Source organism: Clarias gariepinus, chromosome 7 (assembly GCF_024256425.1).
Source record: "Clarias gariepinus isolate MV-2021 ecotype Netherlands chromosome 7, CGAR_prim_01v2, whole genome shotgun sequence".
NCBI lineage: Eukaryota > Metazoa > Chordata > Actinopteri > Siluriformes > Clariidae > Clarias > Clarias gariepinus.
In genome coordinates, this window is record NC_071106.1 from 27,344,230 (window position 1) to 27,365,770 (window position 21,541).

At 36.8% G+C, this 21,541-nt stretch overlaps 2 protein-coding genes and 1 non-coding gene across 3 annotated transcripts; 1 reads left to right on the forward strand and 2 right to left on the reverse strand.

Annotated features, from left to right (window-relative positions):
- Window positions 1-256: 256 nt before the first annotated feature.
- sertad3 (SERTA domain containing 3) lies at window positions 257-2,817 on the reverse strand. The gene is made up of 2 exons (XM_053500755.1): window positions 2,674-2,817; window positions 257-926 (listed from the first exon to the last, which is right to left on the reverse strand). Exon 2 carries the CDS (start codon window positions 916-918, stop codon window positions 304-306), a length of 615 nt encoding a protein of 204 aa, XP_053356730.1. The 5' UTR covers window positions 919-926; window positions 2,674-2,817; the 3' UTR covers window positions 257-303.
- Window positions 2,818-5,612: 2,795 nt separating this feature from the next.
- Window positions 5,613-17,619, reverse strand: blvrb (biliverdin reductase B). The gene is made up of 5 exons (XM_053501165.1): window positions 17,416-17,619; window positions 15,501-15,662; window positions 10,648-10,737; window positions 10,437-10,568; window positions 5,613-5,992 (listed from the first exon to the last, which is right to left on the reverse strand). The coding sequence occupies exons 1-5, from the start codon at window positions 17,498-17,500 to the stop codon at window positions 5,838-5,840; spliced, it is 624 nt and encodes a 207-aa protein (XP_053357140.1). The 5' UTR covers window positions 17,501-17,619; the 3' UTR covers window positions 5,613-5,837.
- Window positions 17,620-17,992: 373 nt separating this feature from the next.
- trnat-ugu (transfer RNA threonine (anticodon UGU)) lies at window positions 17,993-18,065 on the forward strand. Its single transcript has one exon. It is a non-coding gene; the product is annotated as a tRNA-Thr (tRNA).
- Window positions 18,066-21,541: the final 3,476 nt, after the last annotated feature.

Below are 21,541 nucleotides of genomic sequence, written 5' to 3' on the forward strand. Positions count from 1 at the left end.
GAAACGCCATATGGGTTTGATATCAAGACCCTGCAGCAGTGAAGCAAATAATTAATGTTTCAAACATTACATATACATTAAATAGTCCACTCTTATGAGGAGTAACTGGTTGTTTAGTAGTGCACATGTAGTGCACCCAAAGACTTGGCTCTGTATTTAAGTCAGAGTGAACTACATAAATAAAGAATGTGCTACAGAGTATAGTTGTTATTATTCATATCCTATGTAGTGTACTTACATATAAATTGCACATGAATTGCAAAAAAGTCTTTACTTCACTACATGGAGTGTAAAAACCCCATATCATTCCCTAAGTAGGACACAGGGTAAATATTTCACAAATTCATCACCAGGAAGGTCAAAATGATGATCATTCATCTCCTCTTCACATTTGGAAGCATCAAAGTCCAAAAACAAATCATCTAGAACATTGTCCTGCCTGTGATTAGATAAACTTTTGTTTGGACTCCTTTTGCACATCTTGTCCCCTTTAATGTTTTCCAGGGAGGCCAACGGTGACCGCTGAGGTGCAGATGAGCCGGAGCTGCCGTCAGTAGCTGTGTCCAGATTCTTTAAGATGGCACTAATGGCGGTGGATAAAGATAGATCCTCTGTAAAATCCTCATCCATGTCTTCGAACCCAGAAGGCGTGCCAAGTTCCTGACAAAAACATGGTGCGGGATGTTGTGTTTGATTTTTTTTTACAGGGATCTCAATTTCGGAAACAGTCTCCATTTGCGTTCTAGCCTGACGGAGTGTGTTAGTAATGAGGACGGAGCGCAGTAGGCTTGGCTCCAAGAGGGTTTGGTCACGCTGGTACTTGTCTATGGAAATGTTCAGCACAGACTGCAGCTGATTTTCCCAACCTGGGTCTCTGACATCAGCATGGAGTTTGCGCTTCAGCCCCCGTGCCACCATTATACACCCTGTGAGGTCAAAACACAAAGAAGAACTACAATTTTACCAGAAATGTAAAAACAATGCATCACAAACTTTTACTATATAAAAGTAAACAGGGTACACAGAAATTGTTTTGAAATCAACACAAGAACATTTGTTCTCAAATGTGCAGGTTCAGCCAAGGGTGGAGGCATAACAGAATGATATTTGTGGGGCTGTTTTAAGCCCAACAATTTGAATATGCAGAATATGACATTTTATATACATCATATAGGTTGTTGAAAAGACATTTTTCATGTTATGATGTTAAAAAGCACTAGGAATGGACAGTGTAGTTAAGCATTCAAACCACAACACTATTTAAAGTGATCATGGGATCTGCCTAGATCATAGTGCTATGAGAGTGCATGGGAGACGATTACCCACAATCCCACAGAATGAGAGTGAGAAGAACCATTGGCTCAGTTGTGATCATGTGTTGCTCGGCAGACAAAGCGCACTACTCGTATTTCAAAACCCCACTCATTTAACAAGTTAAAATTTACCCCTTCTTGCAAAACACTCACAAACCAAGTTATTCGCAATCCAAGGTTTCACTATATTTAATTTGTGCAAGTTATTATAACAAAAAAAAAACTACTTTCTGTAATTGTCCAAGAATATTTTAAATGCTGCAGAAAATACAACTACTGAATAAAAAGGCTCGGCCTCTCCAAATCAGCACTACTATATACAGTAGTACCCTCATGCACAATATCAACCAAAAGTCATGTGTAACCAGTCACCACCTGATACCATATCATGATACCTAGGTGCCAGTTTAAATAATATTGCAAATCTGTATATATAATACATGTATGATATTTTTTTTTCATTTTTGTTACAAGACCTTTTTAAAATAAAAAAAAAAATCTAAATTTGTTTCTGCTGCACCCCTCAGAAGCTTGTAAATTTGGCACATAATCAGTTATATCCGATCAAGCTGAAAACCCAGCCAGTTCTGTTTACTGTCTCGTCCACCATTGCATCTCTAAAAAAGAGTTTTTACATTTATAATAAAGTATATAGGTATAAAATAATACTAATATATACTACTTATACAGTAATTTTTAACTGTGGGAGCTCTGGTCACCACCATCTTGGCAGGAGCTGACTGATTTTTATCCCAGTTAAAGCTGTCAGTCAAATCTGTACTGCCCCAATTATGTACAATTTTATAGATTAATATAATTTTAACTGGTGAGTTATATTTTTAAAAAGAATCACCTGACATTACAGCTGTCAAGAATGAATAATTTAGCTATGTAGACAAAAACTGTTTTTGTTTCAGGTTGCAAACGTTTATTTCTGTTGAAAGTTCAGCTATTTAACATGGGGTTTTAGGGATTAACTCGTGTAATGAGCTGGCCCACAGCGGTTATTCGAAGAACTGCAGGTTTTGGCACTTCCGCATTGGCTTCCGGTTTTGAGACCCGAAAGTAGCACCTTGAGTGCACACTAAGCCTATGTAGTGCACTTATGTAGGGAGGAGAGAATTGAGACGCGATCATGCGCAAATCTACAACGAGTTCTCCGTTTATAAACTGTATAAAACAAAACAGTTAATTTCTAGACATATATAGAAACACATTAGCATAACAGGCGCTTAAAAAAAAAAAAAGCTCGTGTACGCCGGAATTAGCCAGGTATTATGTCACGGCTACATTGCTGAAGTTAGCTTCGGAAAGTGCGTTAAGCTAAGTTTAAAATTAAATGTCTGTTACATTAACTTACCCCAGTGTCGCGCGTGTTGTACAGCAATTCTCCAAATATGTTAACAAATCACAACTCAACTGCCACTTCTGTTTAAAGCCGTACGACTGTACGAAACAAACGAGTTATTATTTTGTACACTCGCATTCCGTCAAATCCATCCGCCCTCCGCTGCGATTGGCTAGTAACAATTCCGTGTCTCTTGTGGCTACTGGTTGTCGTGTTACAATCACCGGAGGTTCTCGATTGTACAGCCAATGAAATAATAGTAGGTGGGGTGTGACCGAATATAGGTGGGAAAAAAAGCAACAGCCATACATCACTGCAGGGTTCGCAGGAATTTTTGTCTTTCCCGCTTCTAACCCGAGCCTCTCGAATGTAACTCTGGGTAATGTAGTCTTTACGTCATCGGTTTCGAAAAAACAAATGGACATTAGCAAAATCTGTTAGAATATTCATATTTCACGAACTAACAAAGAGTTAGTTTGTTTTAAACATTTCTTTTAAATTAAATAATAGTGTACATTTAAAAACCATTTAATCAAACAAATTGAATTTATACAGCTGCCCGATTCTTGCTAAAATGTGAACAACGATTTCCTTACACGATTCTCATTTTTTCAACCAAAAGGTTTATTGCACTCAGAATTATATATAAATAATAATGTTTTTTTTTTTTCTGTACATTGGTCAGAACTAACTTTTTCAATGATATTGTTACATTTCATACACTGGAGGACCTGTAACCTGTCTCAAAAAAAAAAAAAAATCCTGTATGTCTGTACAGCCATGCAGGTTACATCAGACCATCATATGAAAGAGGCTGGACAGAAGTATTAATTTTGTATTAATAAGTTAGGCAAATATATGTGGGCTTTAACATGGAATAATAATATCTCTGATCAGCTTATTTTTAGCTTCAACCTTTTAGCTATTTCTACAAACTCTTTACCCATCAACTTGAGTACTAACACTAGTAATAAATAAAAATAACTAAACACCTGTGTTTTTTGAAAACTTGGCCAACGACAATAATTCATCACATTTGTTAGTTTATGTCATTATTTTTATTAGCATATGGTTAATGTCAGGGAGTTTGTTAGGTGGATTGTATATATACTCAGCAAAAAAAGAAACTTCCCTTTTTCAGGATGGTGTATTTCAACAATAATGTTGTAAAAATCCAAATAACTTTACAGATCTTCATTGTAAAGGGTTTAAACAATGTTTTCCATGCATGTTCAATTAACCATAATCAATTAATTAACATGCACCTGTGGAATGGTCGTTAAGACCTTAACAGCTTACAGAAAGTAGGGATTTAAGGTCACAGTTCTAAAAACGCAGGACACTAAAGAGACTTGTCTACCGACTGTGAAAAACACCCAAAGAAAGATGCCCAGGGTCCCTGCTCATCTGCGTGAACGTGCATTAGGCATGCTGCAGGGAGGCATGAGGACTGCTGATGTGGCTAGGGCGATAAATTGCCATGTCCGCACTGTGAGACGCCTAAGACAGTGCTACAGGGAGACAGGAAGGACAGCTGATCATCCTTGCAGTGGAAGACCACGTGTAACAACACCTGCACAGGATCGGTACATTCGAATATCACACCTGCGTGACAGGTACAGGATGGCCACAACAACTGCCCGAGTCACACCAGGAACACACAATCCCTCTATCAGTGCTCAGACTGTCCGCAATAGGCAGTCCATGAGGAGGAGATGCACTGCAGTACTTCAAGCAGCTGGTGGCCACACCAGATACTGACTGGTACTTTTGATTTTGAGTCTCCCTTCATTCAGGGACACATTGTGAAACATTTTTAGTTCATGTCTTATGGTGTTGACTCTTTGTGTTCATACAAATATTTACACATTAAGTTTACTGAAAGTAAAAACAGTTGAAAGTCAGAGGACGTTTCTTTTTTTTTGCTGAGTATAGTTTATGGCGTATAATTTATTGTTGTTAAAGGTTTTATTGCTCTTAACATACTTCTAGTATTCTTCTCTGTAGCTTTAAATTTGGCCTCAGAGTTTCTATGTAGCACCTAGAATCAGTGCATCAGGTTTGAGTGACTAATAGTCAGTAATATTCTAATTAAAACTGTACATGCTTTTTTCTGATCAGACAGTACTATATATTTTTAGTTTGTTTATTTGTATGTATGCGCACCTTCGTGCATGTGTGAGACATCCTTTAGCTGATTAAAAAAAACAATATAAAATAATACATGGGATTATAAAGTATAGGCAGTTCTGTCACCTTTTGAACTTTTAATCAAGTACACATGTAAAGGGAGGCCTTTTATTTGAGTAAAATCTTACCTAAGGTATCTTTACTTCATTTATTGTCAGATAAAATACCTGACCAGTATCAGGGTGAGGTGGAGACTCTTCTTGCATTTAATAAACAATGACAAAGTTAAGCCTTAAGTTAGTTTTTTTGCTATTTACCCTTAAAAATACCAAGCATCATTTTTTTCACATAGTTACAAAACACAATTTTTATTTCACCCCAGCTTTAAATGTTAAAATTTTCCACTGTACTGAAATTATATCTTCAGTAAATTGTGCCATCACTCATCATTTGCTCATCAAAAGTGATGTGAATAACGTTTTGTTCTCCACATCCCTTTTTAAACTTTTTGCTGAGTCAGACATTTTGCAAGTTTACTGTGCACAGGATGCTTTGACCACTGACTGCAAAAAAGTGTGGAAAGTTTATGATTAGTGTTTGATAATGCAACAGAAATGCAAATGTGAAGTGGATTTAGGGCAAACTGTGATGTCTATTGCATGCACTCCATAGTAGGCATAAATGATCTGATGCTGGATTCTGCTAATATACCTAATATACAAACGGACATTGGTAAAAAAAAAAAATTCTATATGATTGTTCAAAATCAATGAAGAGCTTGTCTGCTTTCAAAACATATTTTTCATTAAAAAAACAGACAATATTGTACATTTAATAAGCATTTATTAAATCAAATTGGCATACTGCAAAAATAGTTTTTCATCAATATGAGATTATTATAATGCACTGTTATGTATTTACTTAGTGGTTTTGTTCATGTCACAAAAATCTGCCATGTTAAAAAGGCATGTTACAAAACTCTATGCATATAAATGCTAACATCATATTATCAGAAACTTAGAAATGCTGAAAAGTGCATGAGGAATTTAACTGTATTCTCCACACACTCCCACTGACTTCCCGTCCCACTCAGAGGTGGAAAGACACTTGACAAAGAAGTGGCCGAGATCATGCTTGGAGATGACTCGTCCTCGCAGCATGTTTTCAGTGACGGTGTACTTTTCAGTCAGAGGATGGTTATCTGCAGAAGTGGTAGAGATTTTTATTAACAGCAATTACGACAGCAATTATGTGTGTGCATAAAACACGCTTAAGTTGAGACTCTGCTGTACAGGTGAGAGCAAATATTTGCCTGAAAATTATCCTTAGGACACAAATTTAAAAGTATGCTTAAGACTTTTAAGATGTCAAAATATTAATACAGTTAAACCTTCGACTGCGGGCAAAATTCGTTCCGGAAATGTGCTTGTATATCAAAATACTTTCCCATGAATTTCCTCATAAGAAATAATAAAAACTTGGATGAATTCATTCCACAACACAAACATTCATATAAATTTAATTAATACAAAATGTAAAGTAAAAATAAAACAAATTAACCTGCACTTTACCTTTAAAAAGAATTGTGACTGGTGTTAGACGAGAAACAGGAGCGGGGGGAATGGGGCTACTGTGTTGAACGACTTTTCGACAGAATGTATGTGTTGGACTGTTGCACGCACGCACACACACCCACTACTACCCGCACTGCTACAGCCTTTTTAACCTTTTTCTTCTTCGGAGGCCGTTGTTGCAGTACAGTTACTAAAAAACAGTCACTACACTTGGACACAAAATGATTTACGTGTACATATGTGGTCACGATGTTATAGTAAACAGTACACGTGCACAGATGTTGACGATACAAGTGATGCGTGGGCACTGAGACTGAGCAAAAAAAAGCTTGTCTTGCAAAACACAGTTGCTCGTAATCCAAGGTTTACTGTACTTTAAAATGTAAGCATGAACTGAGGTAAATCATATTTTACTGCAGGAATATGAGGGCGGATTAAAAACTATTTACAATCCAGTTATATTAAAACTTCTGTTGGCCGCACTGTCTTATCAACACTTTCTATTCAAGGCCACTGTCTCCCCAGTCACTGCTTTGCAGGTATGAATGTGTTACATCAGTTCATTTATTACTGCGGTGCGAGTATAAATGGATGCCCTACTTAGGATTTGCACCAAAGAACACCAAAGTGTGCAGTGACTTGTTTTTTGTGGTCTAAGGGTGTCGAAACAACTCACAGAAGGGCATAATCAGAGGCGTGTGGATATCTTCAAACAAACCTTGAATTTTCAATACTCAGGTGAAAGTTTCTTTAAGACACTGATTACTGGTGACGAGAGACAGTTTCATCACTACGAGTCTGGGAATAAAGGTAGAGTATGGAACGGGAACATCCTCAATTGCCGACCAAGAAAAAGTTCAGTAGTCAACCATCAGCTGATTTTCTTGGATTCTCAAGGACCAGCACTGACACATTATTAAGAAAAAAGGTTAAAAAATTAACAATGCTCGTTACAGTGTAATGCTTATTGGAGAGCTGACGACAGGGGCGGACTGGGACCAAAAATGGTCCTGGACTTCCTAGCCCACAACAGCCCACGTCATAATACATTGGCTTATTAATGTGCAGAAATTTAATTTTTTTAAACCAGTTACCATATATTGGGTCATATTAGTAAAACAAAGAAACGAAGGAAAGGACATCAAGAAAAACAACATATAAAACTATAAAGACAATATTTTTAAAAGAATGGCAATAAAACTGAACAGGTAAGCTAAAATAAAATCAGTAGCAGTATTAGCTTACACTAGTAAACTAGTTACTTATTTTAATTATTATGGCAGTCAATATTAATTTGAAATAATGCTGAGAAACGTTATTTTGAATTAATATTGACTACCATAATAATTACTGACAAGAGTTAATGCTGTTACTGATTTTATTTCAGCTTACCTGTTCAGTTTGATTGCCATTCTTTACACTTGGCTCTGGTAGATCAGGGGAGAGGTGTTGGTCATCATCAGCAGGCACTGGTTCATCCTCACTGACCTGCTGCACTTACAGCTTACACTGATGAGTGGTATATCTTACACTGCATCACATATCAAATGTTCATGATATCTTACAAACAAAAAGGCTAATTTGTCTTTTCCCCATAAAGTGTTTAAATGAACAAGTCCACCCATACAAGTGTGACAAATATGAAAAAAAAAAAAAAATCAGGAAGGAGCGATTACTTTTTTATGGCACTGCACATGTAGTCAGATTTTTCCACTGGGATGAGACTGAAGTTATAGCACTTTCAAAATCATACTAACTTTACACTAATGTGAATAACTATGAATGATGAATGCTTATTAACGCCCGTGTGACTAAATAATGCACAAAATATTTTCTAACAGCCTGTAAATGATCCATTTTGGCAGTATTGTCTTGCATCTTTAAAAAATAAATAAATAAATAAATAAAATCACAATACTGCCAAAATGTCTCATTTTGCTGTCAAACTGTGTATGAGCCTCTTGGGTCTCCGTGAGACTGGTGCTACTGGACACTGAAAATATTGTCCTTATATGTAGTTTTATATGTTGTTTGTCTTATTGTTCTTTCCTTTGCTTCTTTGTTTTACAAATATATGTTCTACCCAATATATGTTCAGTGACACTTTCTTTTACGTTTTTGTATTGTGTTATATTTTTATACTGATAAGTAGTTTTAAAATCTCATTAATCTCCACTTTAATAAGCCAATGTATTATAATGTGGGATGTGGTGGGCTGCTGGATCCAGCCTCGCTGTCCCTGACCCGTTATAGACAGAATCTGTTCATTTGAAACATTTCACAGCATTTACCTTTAAAGCTTTTTTTCAATTTTCACGTTACTTTCAGCTCCACTTTTTCTTCTTCCTCCATTTCTTTTATGGAAATTATTATTAATTTGCTCAGTGAAATTCACTGCATTGAGAAAGGATCGATATGGGGGGGTTCTGTTCCAGAACACGGATGGAATAGACCAAACTAATTAATATTGAGGAAGGGCAATACATCCGCATGCACAGTAACAAACACACGCTCTTTGTCGGCGGCGCCCGTGCAATCTATATGCGTAGAAAAGAGATGCAATATTATGGTTTCGGTCATTTTTTAAAATATATATTTGCATACTGACTGGGCCGGTCCACATTGGCCAGTCGACACTTAAAAACTTCATTTTGGAGTGTTAAAGCATCCTCCTTAAAGTCCTGGGGGCCCTATGAGGATGAAGATTCACTTCTGATGATGAAATGAAGACAGCAGAGCACTCGTGCCTCATGAATTCCAGCTCAGCCCAAAAAATATTTTATGAGGAAATATAAAAGTGTGTTGACAGATGGAAAAAGTGTGTTAATAAACAAAGGGGAACATGTCGGAAAATTATGTATTTGTCTTTTCTAAAAACTAGTTAAAATTAAATCTGCAGTCAGGGTCCGGGTATTTTTTTTACTCATCCTCCATTTTGTTCATCTCTCCAGTAGAAATACAGAAATTTGTAAAAATCCATAAACACAAATTGGATTTTCACTCACTCGGACAAATCCAGTCCTGCAGGTACAGTTCGGTGATTTTGTTCAACACAGCTGATTCAATTAATATGTTAATTGCCAGGTTTGTTACTGTAGGTTGGTTTAAATGTGGAGAATTACAAACTGTGCTGGACTCTGGCCCTCCAGGACTGGAATTGGAGAGCCATGATCTAAGCCCTGTGTTTGTTTAACCCTGCACAGTGTAACAAACCTACCAAAAAATAAATGAATTATTGAATTCATTGAACTGGGGAAAGTAACAATCTGATTGGCTCCGTCATTTCCAAATGGAAACACCCAGTCATAGTTTATCCTCTCTCAGTCTCTGATTGGCTGGTTTTGTGGCAGGTGACCAGGTTGAGCAAAGACAGGGCTGATTTGAAAATGGAATGTTTAGAAAACGTTTGAGAGTTCAAGTTAAATGTGGGCTTTTGATTGTGAAGAATAAGAAAACACAGTTATGAGATTAACCTGCTATATAACTTTATGTCTCTATATAATCCCCTGCTGCATTAATGCACTTATCCGTTTCACTAGTGCCTGGGCACCATCAAGATAAAAAGTTCTCTCAGTATGCCAGAGCTATGATCAGACCTGCCTCATGTCTGAAACGCTAGCCTCTAAGGAACTCCTTTAATGGCACAAACATGTGGAAATCACTTACAGAGAATATGTGGCAATAACTTGCAGATGAGTTCCTGTAATGTGCAAGTTGTTTTTGTAAATAACTGTGTGTACTGTTCCCACAGACAGATGTGTCTCCTCTGTCTGCGTCAATTTTTAAAGACCAGATGTTCCACATGCTGAATGTCTACAGAAACGAATGCAGTGGGCTCTGAGCCACCTCGGCCAGGATCGTGATATACAAATGTTTTATTGCGGACAAGTCTCATTACCATACTTAGTTTTAAAGTCTTCTGTAAATGTCAATGAGTTTGTACGCACCTCATATTTTGCCATTTTTAGAAGCTATACAAAAATTTATATTAGTACTACATACAACTGCAACAAAAATTGTACAAGGAATGCAAGAACTGTACACGTAGGCAGGGCTGTTAATATCTATTACCTGCAATGTGTGGAGGCATCACTGCTACATAATCCAGTCCAGACTCTTTCAACAACTGATACATGCGCTCATGGTCTTCAGTTACAGGAACCAAGCGAGGAGGAACCTTTGCTCGGTCCCACAGCAAAAACGCTATGGACAAATACAACATCATGATTTGCAATTCATATTAAATAATGTATTTCAAATACATTACAAAAACAAGTCATACCGGACAAGCAGACGATCACTTTGCGAATACCACGGGATTTCATGGCCTCCAGAATGTTGCGTGTGCCGTCTGACATCATGGTGGTAGGACCTACAGATCAGACATTTTCATATTAACACCACTGCCTATTTTTTTAAAATCACACAATGTGTGATCAAACAGTGAATTTTCAAAAAGTGAACTGTATAGTCAGTGTTTTAGATATAAAAAAACAAATATGTCCATATTTATTAAATTTAACGCTATTAGCTGTATACACACAGTAAAACTAATTTGACAGTAAGAAGTTTTACTTTATTTATTTCTGATGCTGTCACACTAAGTGAGGAACTGTAAACCGTCACACTTGCAAATGCATTTAATTTCATAAAAGACATGGACCCCATTTACTGGGCTGTGCTTTAAAAAAATGAACTAATTCTATATACTGTATATGTTACCTGTAATAAATAGCAGCCTTTTGTGATTAGATTAGATTGGAATTGTTAGAGAATTTATGTGGTTATTTTGCTTCACTGATTTGCATCGTTTCTTAAGATGGTGCTGCTTTTATATGTTTACATTTTACAAAGTTCATTCTTATAAATGCAAATAATGCATAGTTTTTGTATGCAGAACAATAAACAATCATTCATAAAATTATTATTATTATTATTATGATGCTAACATCACTTTAGCCCTCGCATTTATGGACTTACTGAATTCCTTTGGGGTTAAACAAAATATAAATAGAGCAACTCACCGCTGTAATCATACGCTAGATTTAATTATATTCCATGGTATAGATGTCTCTAATATAGAGATTTTACCTCAAAGTGATGATATCACAGATCATCACCTCCTAATATATACTCTACCCGTAGAACAGATTAGCTGTGTCTCCCCACGTTATCGATTTGTTAGAAATATGAATCCGACTACTAAAGACAGATTCACAAGTAATCTGCCGGATCTATCCCAATTACTTAATAGACCCCTAAATGCAGACGATCTAGATGAAGTGACTAGCAGCATGACCACTATTTTTACCAGTACATTAGACACTGTTGCTCCCATCAGATTAAAAAAAGTTAGAGATAAAACACTTGCACCGTGGTACAATAGTCATACTCGCGCCCTAAAGAGAGCAACCCGTAACTTCGAGCGAAAATGGAGAAAAACTAAATTAGAAGTTTTTCGAATTGCGTTTAAAGACAGTATGTGCAGCTATGAACGGGCTCTAAAAACTGCTAGGACCGAGCATCTTAGCCAACTGATAGCAAGAAACCAAAACAATCCCAAGTTCTTATTTAGTACAGTGGCTCGCCTAACAAAACCGAAGATGCCTGCAGAGAGTACTCCACAACATTTTAGTAGTGAAGATTTTATGGACTTCTTTAATGAAAAAAATCGATAGCATAAGGAAGAAAATAACGGAGGTTCAACCTCTAATAGCATCTCATAATCTAGTTCAGCGTAAAGTCTTACATTTAGTTTTTCAGTGCTTTACAGGTGTAGGACAGGAAGAGCTTTATAAACTTATCACCTCAGCTAATTCAACAACGTGCCTGTTAGACCCAATCCCAACCAGATTTTTAAAAGAAGTGATGCTTACAGTTGGAGAGCCACTTTTAAACACTATTAATTCCTCATTATATCTAGGTCATGTCCCTAAACCTTTCAAGTTGGCAGTTATTAAGCCGCTTTCTAAAAATTTTTTATTTTGACGCAAATGAAATAAATTATAGACCGATTTCAAACCTCCCCTTAATATCAAAAAGTAGTATCAGCTCAAATATGCACATTCTTGCAGGAAAACAACATTCTTGAAGAATTTCAGTCAGGTTTCAGGCCCTATCATAGTACAGAAACCCCACTAGTTAAGATTGCAAGCGACTTGTTTTTAGCTTCGGACCAAGGCTGCATCTTAATACTAGTCTTACTTGATCTTAGTGCTGCATTCGACACTATAGATCATAATATTCTCATAGATCGCTTACAAAATCACATAGGTATTCAGGGACAGGCATCAAAATGGTTTAGATCATACCTGTCTGATCGATACCATTTTGTAGATCTAAATGGAGAACTGTCTGGTGTAATGTCAGTGAAATATGGGATCCCACAAGGGTCAGTTTTAGGACCTCTGCTGTTCTCCATATACATGCTTCCCTTGGGTAACACTATTAGAAGACATGGGATTAGTTTCCATTGTTATGCTGATGATACCCAATTATATATCTCAACAAAACCAGACGAAATACCTAAGTTGTCTAGATTAACCGAGTGTGTCCAGGACATAAAAGATTGGATGACCAATAACTTTCTTTTACTAAACTCAGACAAGACAGAGATATTACTCATCGGCCCAAAAAACAGCACACAACAGCTTTCACAATTCAGCCTGCGTTTAGAAAGATGTACTGTTACTACTAGCTCAACAGTAAAAGACCTGGGCGTAATATTAGACAGTAACTTGTCCTTTGAAAATCATATCTCCAATATCACAAAAACAGCCTTTTTCCATCTTAGAAATATCGCCAAACTTAGGAGCATCTTATCCGTATCTGATGCAGAAAAGCTAGTTCATGCATTCATGACCTCCAGACTGGACTATTGTAATGCATTACTTGGTGGTTGTCCTGCATCCTCAATAAACAAGCTTCAGTTAGTCCAAAATGCAGCCGCTAGGGTTCTCACTAGATCCAGAAAATATGATCATATAACACCAATATCAACATCCCTGCACTGGCTACCTGTTCAGTTTAGAATTACAAAATAGTCTACTTACATACAAGGCTCTAAATGGTTTAGCTCCCACATACCTAACCAGTCTTCTGATACTTTATAATCCACCATGCTCCTTAAGATCACAAAACTCTGGACTTCTTGTAATTCCCAGAATTTCAAAATCTACAAAAGGGGGTAGGGCTTTTTCATATTTAGCTCCAAAGCTTTGGAATAGCCTTCCAGATAGCCAACTCATCCCATAACTTCATTCTTCAGTACACCTACAGTATCCTAAATGGCAACTACGCTAATTCTCTCCATCTGTTCTGTACTTTTCTACCCATCCCGAGGCATCTGGAGATTGTACCAGCTTCAGTAGATAAAGGCCAACCCTGCAAGGATCCTGGGGCATCCAGAGAAGGACGAGCTCCAGTTAGATTCTGCCTTATTATGGTTGCAGCTAAACATCCTGCTCCTGTGCTCCCAGTGATCCAGACCCCATCTGCCCTCTGCACCTACTGACTCATCCCTATGCTGAACTGGACTTCCATGTTAATTTAAAGAATCTCTGTTATATTGTACTTTCAGCTGCATAACACACATGATGTTATATCATTTCTATCTGTTATCACCCAAATGAGGATGGGTTCCCTGTTGAGTCTGGTTCCTCTCAAGGTTTCTTCCTATTGCCATCTTAGGGAGTTTTTCCTTGCCACTGTCATCCTCGGCTTGCTCATCAGAGAAATTTTCATTCATCTCATTATTATCTAGACACATTTTTCTCACACATACACAATTTATTATTATTTTTTCTCTTCTTTTTTTTCCCTTTTTTTTAATTATTATTTTGTTAATGAATTTCTTTTTTGTCCCATTTTTGTGAAGCTGCTTTGAGACAATGACCATTGTTAAAAGCGCTATATAAATAAAATTGAATTGGAAAATTGAATTATTATTATTATTATTATTAATAATTATTATAATTTTTTTTTTATATCAGCCAGCCTTGGTTAGAAAATAATTTGAAAAAAATACATGTTGTCTGGTCATTTTCTGATGTTTGAAGTGAAGACCTGGTGTTTTAGTATTTGTACAAAGTCGCACTTTTTGCATATTTTCCTCTGTGCACTCGTCACATCATCAGTCAAACATGGTGGAGCCAGTGTTATATCATGGGCATATATGAGTGCCAGTAGGACTGGGTCACTGATAATATTAATGATATGACTGCTGACAGAATGAAACAGGAAGAATTCCGAAATGTACAGAGCTGCATTTTTTGTCCTTGTCCAAACACTTACTGTATGGACCTCAGTGTGTACCGCATTGCTGCTGTTTAAATAACTGCACAAAGCGTTAGGTGTACAGCTGTTCTTACTAAAGTGGCAGTTAGTGCATGTTAGAGGTTGATAACTGATAATCTTTTTCACTGTGAAATTTAAAGCCCCAGTGTGTTGCCTAGTCTCATGTCTGAGTTGCCTGATTGCTTAAATATATTAACACCAATTAAGAATATATTAAAGAGAATATTAATTCCCAGTGAGGAGACAAGTTTTTTTTGCCTCTTTGTCAGCCAGCCAACTACAATATAAAAAAAAAAAAATATCTGCCCGGAGTGTAAGATTGGGTGTGTTCCCTGCATCCAGGGTGTACCCCGTCTTAAATTACCTGCAATAGCTACAGGATAGGTGGTATAGATAATATGTGAAAAAAAATAAATATCTAGAGCCACCTATCCACAAGAAGATCTAACCTGAATGGATTTCTAAAATAATTTTAAGTCATATTCATAAATGTTTATAACCTTTACTGCTAACCACATAGCTCACTTATATGGCAGGACATTCGAGAGCCTCTTTTAGAGCATTTAGAAATCTAGAGAGCTGGGTGCCTACTAAGAAATGTTTAATGTATGAACCAGGCACAAAGTCCACTCTCCTTCAAACTGGGTCAAAACAACACCTGGTGGTGGGTCAGGCTAATAAATGATTTAATATCGTGGCAGCATATCAGGGTACTCCCCATATGTTCTTTCTTTGTTTTCTAATGTGTTAGGGCAAATGTCAGAAATTCACTACTACCCACTTTGGGTAAAAATAACTTTATTTAATGCAATAAAAAAATATTGTGCCACTCTGACTCACTAAGGTCGTTTCTTGTGCCCAGGATGATGATCACAGCATCCTGACCCTCCAAAGTCTTCTTCACATCGTCTTTGTTGAGGGCGTCTCCCACCACAACTCGGGAAGCCTTATGGTCAGCGGGCAGCCTGGACCGGTCCCTCACCAACACAGTAATATTATAACCTGGAACAAAAATATGGTAAAACATGTTGAGTAGCACACCAGTGTGTGACTTCAGCATCAGCCTGAATGAAAATAGGGCTCCGAGATGTCTTTAGGTGTGTATGAAACCATCTCTTTTATTATAAAGCCATTTTTCATTTTATTAATGAGGTTTCTGAACAAAACCTAGATACGAGTCTTACAAGGAAGGCATGTGTCACCTCCCCAATGAACTGTCTACATGTTTTCATTGTGTACAGGGAAAAAGTGATGCTATTAGAAACTGAAATAGCTTGTGCACATCCATGAAGGTTTGGTAAAATTTCCACAAAACGGTTTCAGAGGAGTCGCGAAAAGAGGAAAAGTGTGAGACGATGGACGATTGTAAAGCCTCGGTCTTTGAGTGATCCCTATGTGTCTCCCATGCTTTGCATTAGAAAAAATTACCTTGTGCAATAGTTGTGCATAAAACTTTGTGTTTTAAGTGCAAGTAATTAGATAACACTGAGTAGCTCAGACTTGTAGTAGACTAGAAAACGCAGAAAATGTGAAAACACCAGACACTTTGTAGAGACAGTGTTGAAAGCTTCATGTACAAAGCAAAGATTTTGCAAACTGTCTAAGTATAAATGCAAATGAGAAGCAATGGCACAAGGTACCAGGGATGTCATTTCAGTACAGTGAAAAATTCCAGCATTTAACTACTTGATGCTTTATTAAACTGTACGAGTATGGATTGGTTGTGAGTGGCAAGATGGCACAGTTTACTCCTACATTCAAATTATAGAGCAGACTTTCTGTTTATGTTCTCCTCATGCCTACTTTGCACTTTGAGATTAAGTGAATGAAAAGTGTGTTACAAATAAAATGTATGATTATTATTAGTATTATTACATCACAGCGAGTTAATGTGTGTAAATTCATACTCTTAATGCTGCGGTCATTTGACGTTAAATTTTAAGTTTAACTTAAGTGTTCTGCAACCATGAATCAGTGCATGCCTTCCTTGTGAGCAGCGTTCCTGAGATCCAAATCCACCACAACCCTGAGCAAGAGAAAGTGTATATTTAAGGTAAATGAATGATCTGCATGAATTCATCGTATTATAGTTTTTATTTTCTGATTAGAAAAACACTTATAAAAGAATAATGCTGATGGTCCCCGGCAGATACCGAATTGAATGTGGACCACCCTCTCTGGAGCAAACAGATAAAAAGGTAAACTGATTGTTCAGTCTTATCACTGCGACCTGCTGTGCACCATGACTCAACAAAAAATGTGTTTCAGAAACGTCTGCATGAAAGCTGTGTCACGAGCACAATAAACAGCTGAAATAAAGAAGTAACAAGGACTCGATTCTGATTGCTCAGCGTCTTAGCACGAACTACCTGGTGCTGAATTAACTCAATGTGCTAGAAAAGACATTGGCAGTGTTTGTAAAAGTTAAGAAAATGCCCCAAAAAGAACATGTCCTTGCTCATGTTCAAGCTAGAATAACAGCCAGCGTTGCAAAAAAAATGTACCATGTCAGTTTGATTCCACTTCAGGTCGAACGTTTAAAGGGTGAAATGCGTTAGACTAACACATTTAATTTAGCTTCCAAACTTATTAATATCATTAATAAAATAATATAGTTTGTAATAGAGTTTATATCTTTACATGAATATCACATGCACACCTCATTAATAATTTACCAGTAATGCAGAAGGTGTTATTGAGCTGCTACCGCTGTTATAAAACTATTGTTATTAATAGTACAGAAAATGGCTCTCACCTGCTGCCGCTGCAATAGGTAACGTCGCCAAGCCCGTCATTCCGGTCGAGCCAAAAATCGCCACGTTTTTTACCGAATCAGACATTTTGCTTTGACTGCAGACTTTATTCCAGTGAAAACCAACAGATCGGGGATGTTGCGGTCTTTATCAGGAGCGCCTCTCTTGTACGAGATTCAGTTCAGTCAAAAGCGTTTCACTATGGTCACGTGAGAACAGCTGGTCCTGGCGGGCGGGGAATGGCGTGACGTCATTATCTGAGACGGAAGTATAATGTTTTCTTTAAACGTTAACCGTTTTACGAAATCTTATCGCGACTGCATAACGCACTAATTTTACCTCGTAATAATTATAGTTTGAAATAAAAAAGGGTATGATTTTGATTTGCTGTTGTTGTTTGTATCAATTCAACGAATTTAAACTATAATAACTCCTATTTCATTGTATGAAATGCATAAATCCCTTCATATCCCCCCATACCATATCTTATCTATAGCTGTTTAAACCTTTGAAAGCGAAGAAAAGAATCAAATATAGGTGAGTTAAAAATATTTACATCAACCTAAGGACTGTAGCAGTGGCTCCATAGCTCAGGGGTTAGAGCACTGGTCTTGTAAACCAGGGGTCGCGAGTTCAAATCTCGCTGGGGCCTGCCTTTATTTCTGTTTAGTAATTCTAATCATTCTGGGTACAGTATACTGTCGCATTCTGCACCTCAACTCTGTGCTAAGAACTACCATGTTTGCATGCTGCATTTCATCCAACATGTAATAATGGTCAAGAATGTACTGTATTTAAATTCTTCACATCAAAGTACATTTTATTGTGTCATTACATGTACAGTATGTATGTACTGTATGTGCACCACTATAACCACATAAGATTTTCTCTTGCCTTTTATATGTTTAATAATTGTGTAGGCTGTGATGTGACAATAAATCTGTATCTGAATAACAAATAAGTTAAGGTCATGACCCAGAACGGTCAGGAAGGTGTTTAATTCATGGGTTAAAATTATTCTCCATGTTCCCAAAACTTTTACAAATTGAGCCAAATTAATTCTGCTCTTGGCATTGGCTTCCTGGAATATGCCAGAATATGCAGGTTTTAATAATTGGACAGTTCGTAACCCAATTCCAATAATTGCAGCAATTTCTCCTTAGTTTTTCCCTGATGAAGGACAATAATTTGACCTGTTTGAAACACAATAATATATTTTCCATGAGCACAGATTGGTTGCTGTGGAAGTCAAATGCTACTTTAAGTGTCTTTATTTAAATGCCAATGGCAAAATCAACTCTCAGCAACTCTTTGTTCATCAATTTTCAATGGGCTTCAGAAGAAAGCATTCACCCATTGTGTATTATTGGTTAACTCATTTTGAAGTATGAGGTGATCTTAAATTTAGTAACCCTGTTAGAGGTTGAGCATCCTCTGACATGAACTTGCATAATTTTTTTAAAAATAACTCCTGGGTAGCTTGCAAGAATTGTTTGTAGATGCATTTATACATGTGTATAACATAAGTCTTCATTTCATTCACTTCCATGTCAGTTTAAATGGCTAATCATCATTACACGAGCCAGTGTAATTACAAACTGACCAGTCATAATTTCACTGCATGGTAAGTGCAATATGCCATGACTGGCAAATTAATCTGTCTCTGCAGCCATCTCTTACTAATTTACTATTACATACCTCAAATCAGCTACTGTTTGGCTTGTGCAATTAGGTCTGTATCTCTATTTAACAATTAACTACTGTACACACATCCAGTATTTTTATTAGGAAAATAGGTTCAATATTTTTATTTGTTTAACCACCCACCAAACATAACGAGACATTATATTATGGGACATTAAGAACAAATACTTTGGACCAGAAAGGCTCAATAGAAAATCTTCTTCATTGTCTTTTGCCTCCATCTAGAAAATATTGAAATGAAAATTGGTACAATTAAAATTTTTCCCTTTAAATGTTTTAACCCTTCAAACAGTGATCTAAAAATTTACACCAATAGGGGAATGAGGCTTTCATATAACAAACTATTATTAATAACTGTGTCAAGAAGACTGTGTCGAGAAGGCTTTGTACCATGATGGACACAAATTATTATTTTAAAAAAATCCTTCCTTTTCGACTGTGGTGACACTGTGGTGTCTCAGTGGCCTGAAATTGCTTATTAAACGTATGGTCTCTTTGACGTTTCTCAAAATATATTTAAAAAGCCTTCCTGTCTGAAAAAAAAAGAAGATTTACTGATTTACATAGTAGTAGCGAACAGAGAGCGTAACGAGCGCCCTCTACTGGCCTAATGTCATATCTGTCGAATAATTTCAGTTGGAACAGCGAAACTGTAGTTCTATATCTAATTCAAACGCCCTCACCAACAGGGCGGCGCCAGACACACGTCATCCCTGAACAACGTAATCGTCACGCAGCATAACTGTCGAAGCTGGAGAAAACAACGGGCCATGTTGGAAGGTGTTTCTAGGATGGGGCTAAAGTTAAAAGCAGTGGAGGAAAAACACACACAATAAAACATTTCTTTGAAAGAAACCGAACGATTGAATCGAATAGAGGTCTCACTTCCGTTATCCGTGTGACGTAACTACGGTGAGTGAAAAGGACCAAAGGCGTTATAGAAAATAAGTTAAGCGGCAGTTTAAAACCTGGATAGACGTCAAATGTAGTTTGTTTGTACGACATTTTTTTTTTTACTGTACTAAACTTGAAATAAACTTGAATTAAATTACAATAGCATTTTGCTCTATGTTACAAATATATATTCCGAAAAAAAAATTGTTGTATAATATCTTTTACAGTACATGGCCTAGTGGTTAGCACTGGGGTTTGATTCCGCCTCAGGTCTGTGTGCGTGGAGTTTGTATGCTTTGCTTGTGCTTGGTGGGTTTCCTCTGGGTATTCTGGTTTCCTTTCACAGTCCAAAGACATGCAGCGTAGTTAACCTGGCCTTGCCAAATTGTCTGTAGAGATACCGTGTGTGCTCTGTGATGGATTGGCACTCTGTTCAGTGTGTACCCCATCTTGTGCCCTTAGACTCTGGAATAGGCTCAAGGCACCCACACCCCTGTACACAAAATAAGATGAATTGAATATCTTATACAGTACAGTACCCTCTAGTGGATCATCGACAAATTACATGCAGTAAAGTCAGGATAATTAGCTGTCAGTTGTTGTAATGTCACATCAACCATAATGTTTAAACCATAGGTGTACTGCTGCCATAGCGCACCTGAACTGTGTTTCAGCACTTACTTCTAAATATCTGCATAATCTTGTTAAAATTCATTTATTTAAAACATTCTTTTAATTGAAGATCCATTAGCAAAATTTATGTCCTGCAAAAGGACAAATAAAAACAAATGGTATGGTCTAAGTTGTTGTGTTAATAGTTAAGCTTGATTTACATAAACTTCTGGATTAAATAACCTGAAATATATGCCAGCTCAAAAGTTGTCTGTAGCCTTTCAGTAGTACAGTGAATATAGCTATGTTGCTAGCTATTTCTAAAAAAATAAAATAAAATAAGAAAAAGAAAGAAAAACATTTTTTTTTTTTATTTACAAGATGTAAATGTTTTTTTGTTTTTTTTTTAATGAAAGCTTGTGCTAGGTTTTCTGCAAAGGATTGAAGATTGAGAGTGTATCCCGCCTTGTGCCCTACAGTAAGTCTCCTGGAATAGGCTCCAGGCCCTGAATACAGAATAAAGCAGTATTGGCGATGAGTGAGAGTAAGTGAATGTGCTAGCCTGTCTGCACTGTTGTTCCTCAGAATGGCAGTTGCGAATTCAATTTAAAACACAAATTACTTGTGTTCATTATTTGCCTTTATTTCAATTACATTCATGGTATTGCCTATAGTTGCCACATAATATTTTCAACGAGGTAAAATTATTCATAATGTCAGTTCAAGTTCTAATTGTTTAGTCAGATATACAATATATGGACTAAAGTATTTGGCCAAACCTGTATTGACATTGTATACAAATATATATAATGGAATTATATGGAGTTGGCCCCCTTTTGCATATATAACATCTTCCACTTTTCTTGGATGGCTGTCCACAAGATTTTGGAGTGTTTCTGGGGGAATTCCATGCATTCT

Bases quoted from the DNA above. Each gene is read 5' to 3' on its own strand.
- sertad3 (XM_053500755.1), bottom strand. From the start codon at position 918: ATGGTGGCACGGGGGCTGAAGCGCAAACTCCATGCTGATGTCAGAGAC.
- blvrb (XM_053501165.1), bottom strand. From the start codon at position 17,500: ATGTCTGATTCGGTAAAAAACGTGGCGATTTTTGGCTCGACCGGAATG. The intron at 15,663-17,415 runs GTGAGAGCCATT...TTTTTGTTCCAG, and splicing joins ACCTATTGCAGCGGCAGCAG to GTTATAATATTACTGTGTTG. The intron at 10,738-15,500 runs GTGAGTCAGAGT...TCTGATCTGTAG, and splicing joins GGGCACAAGAAACGACCTTA to GTCCTACCACCATGATGTCA.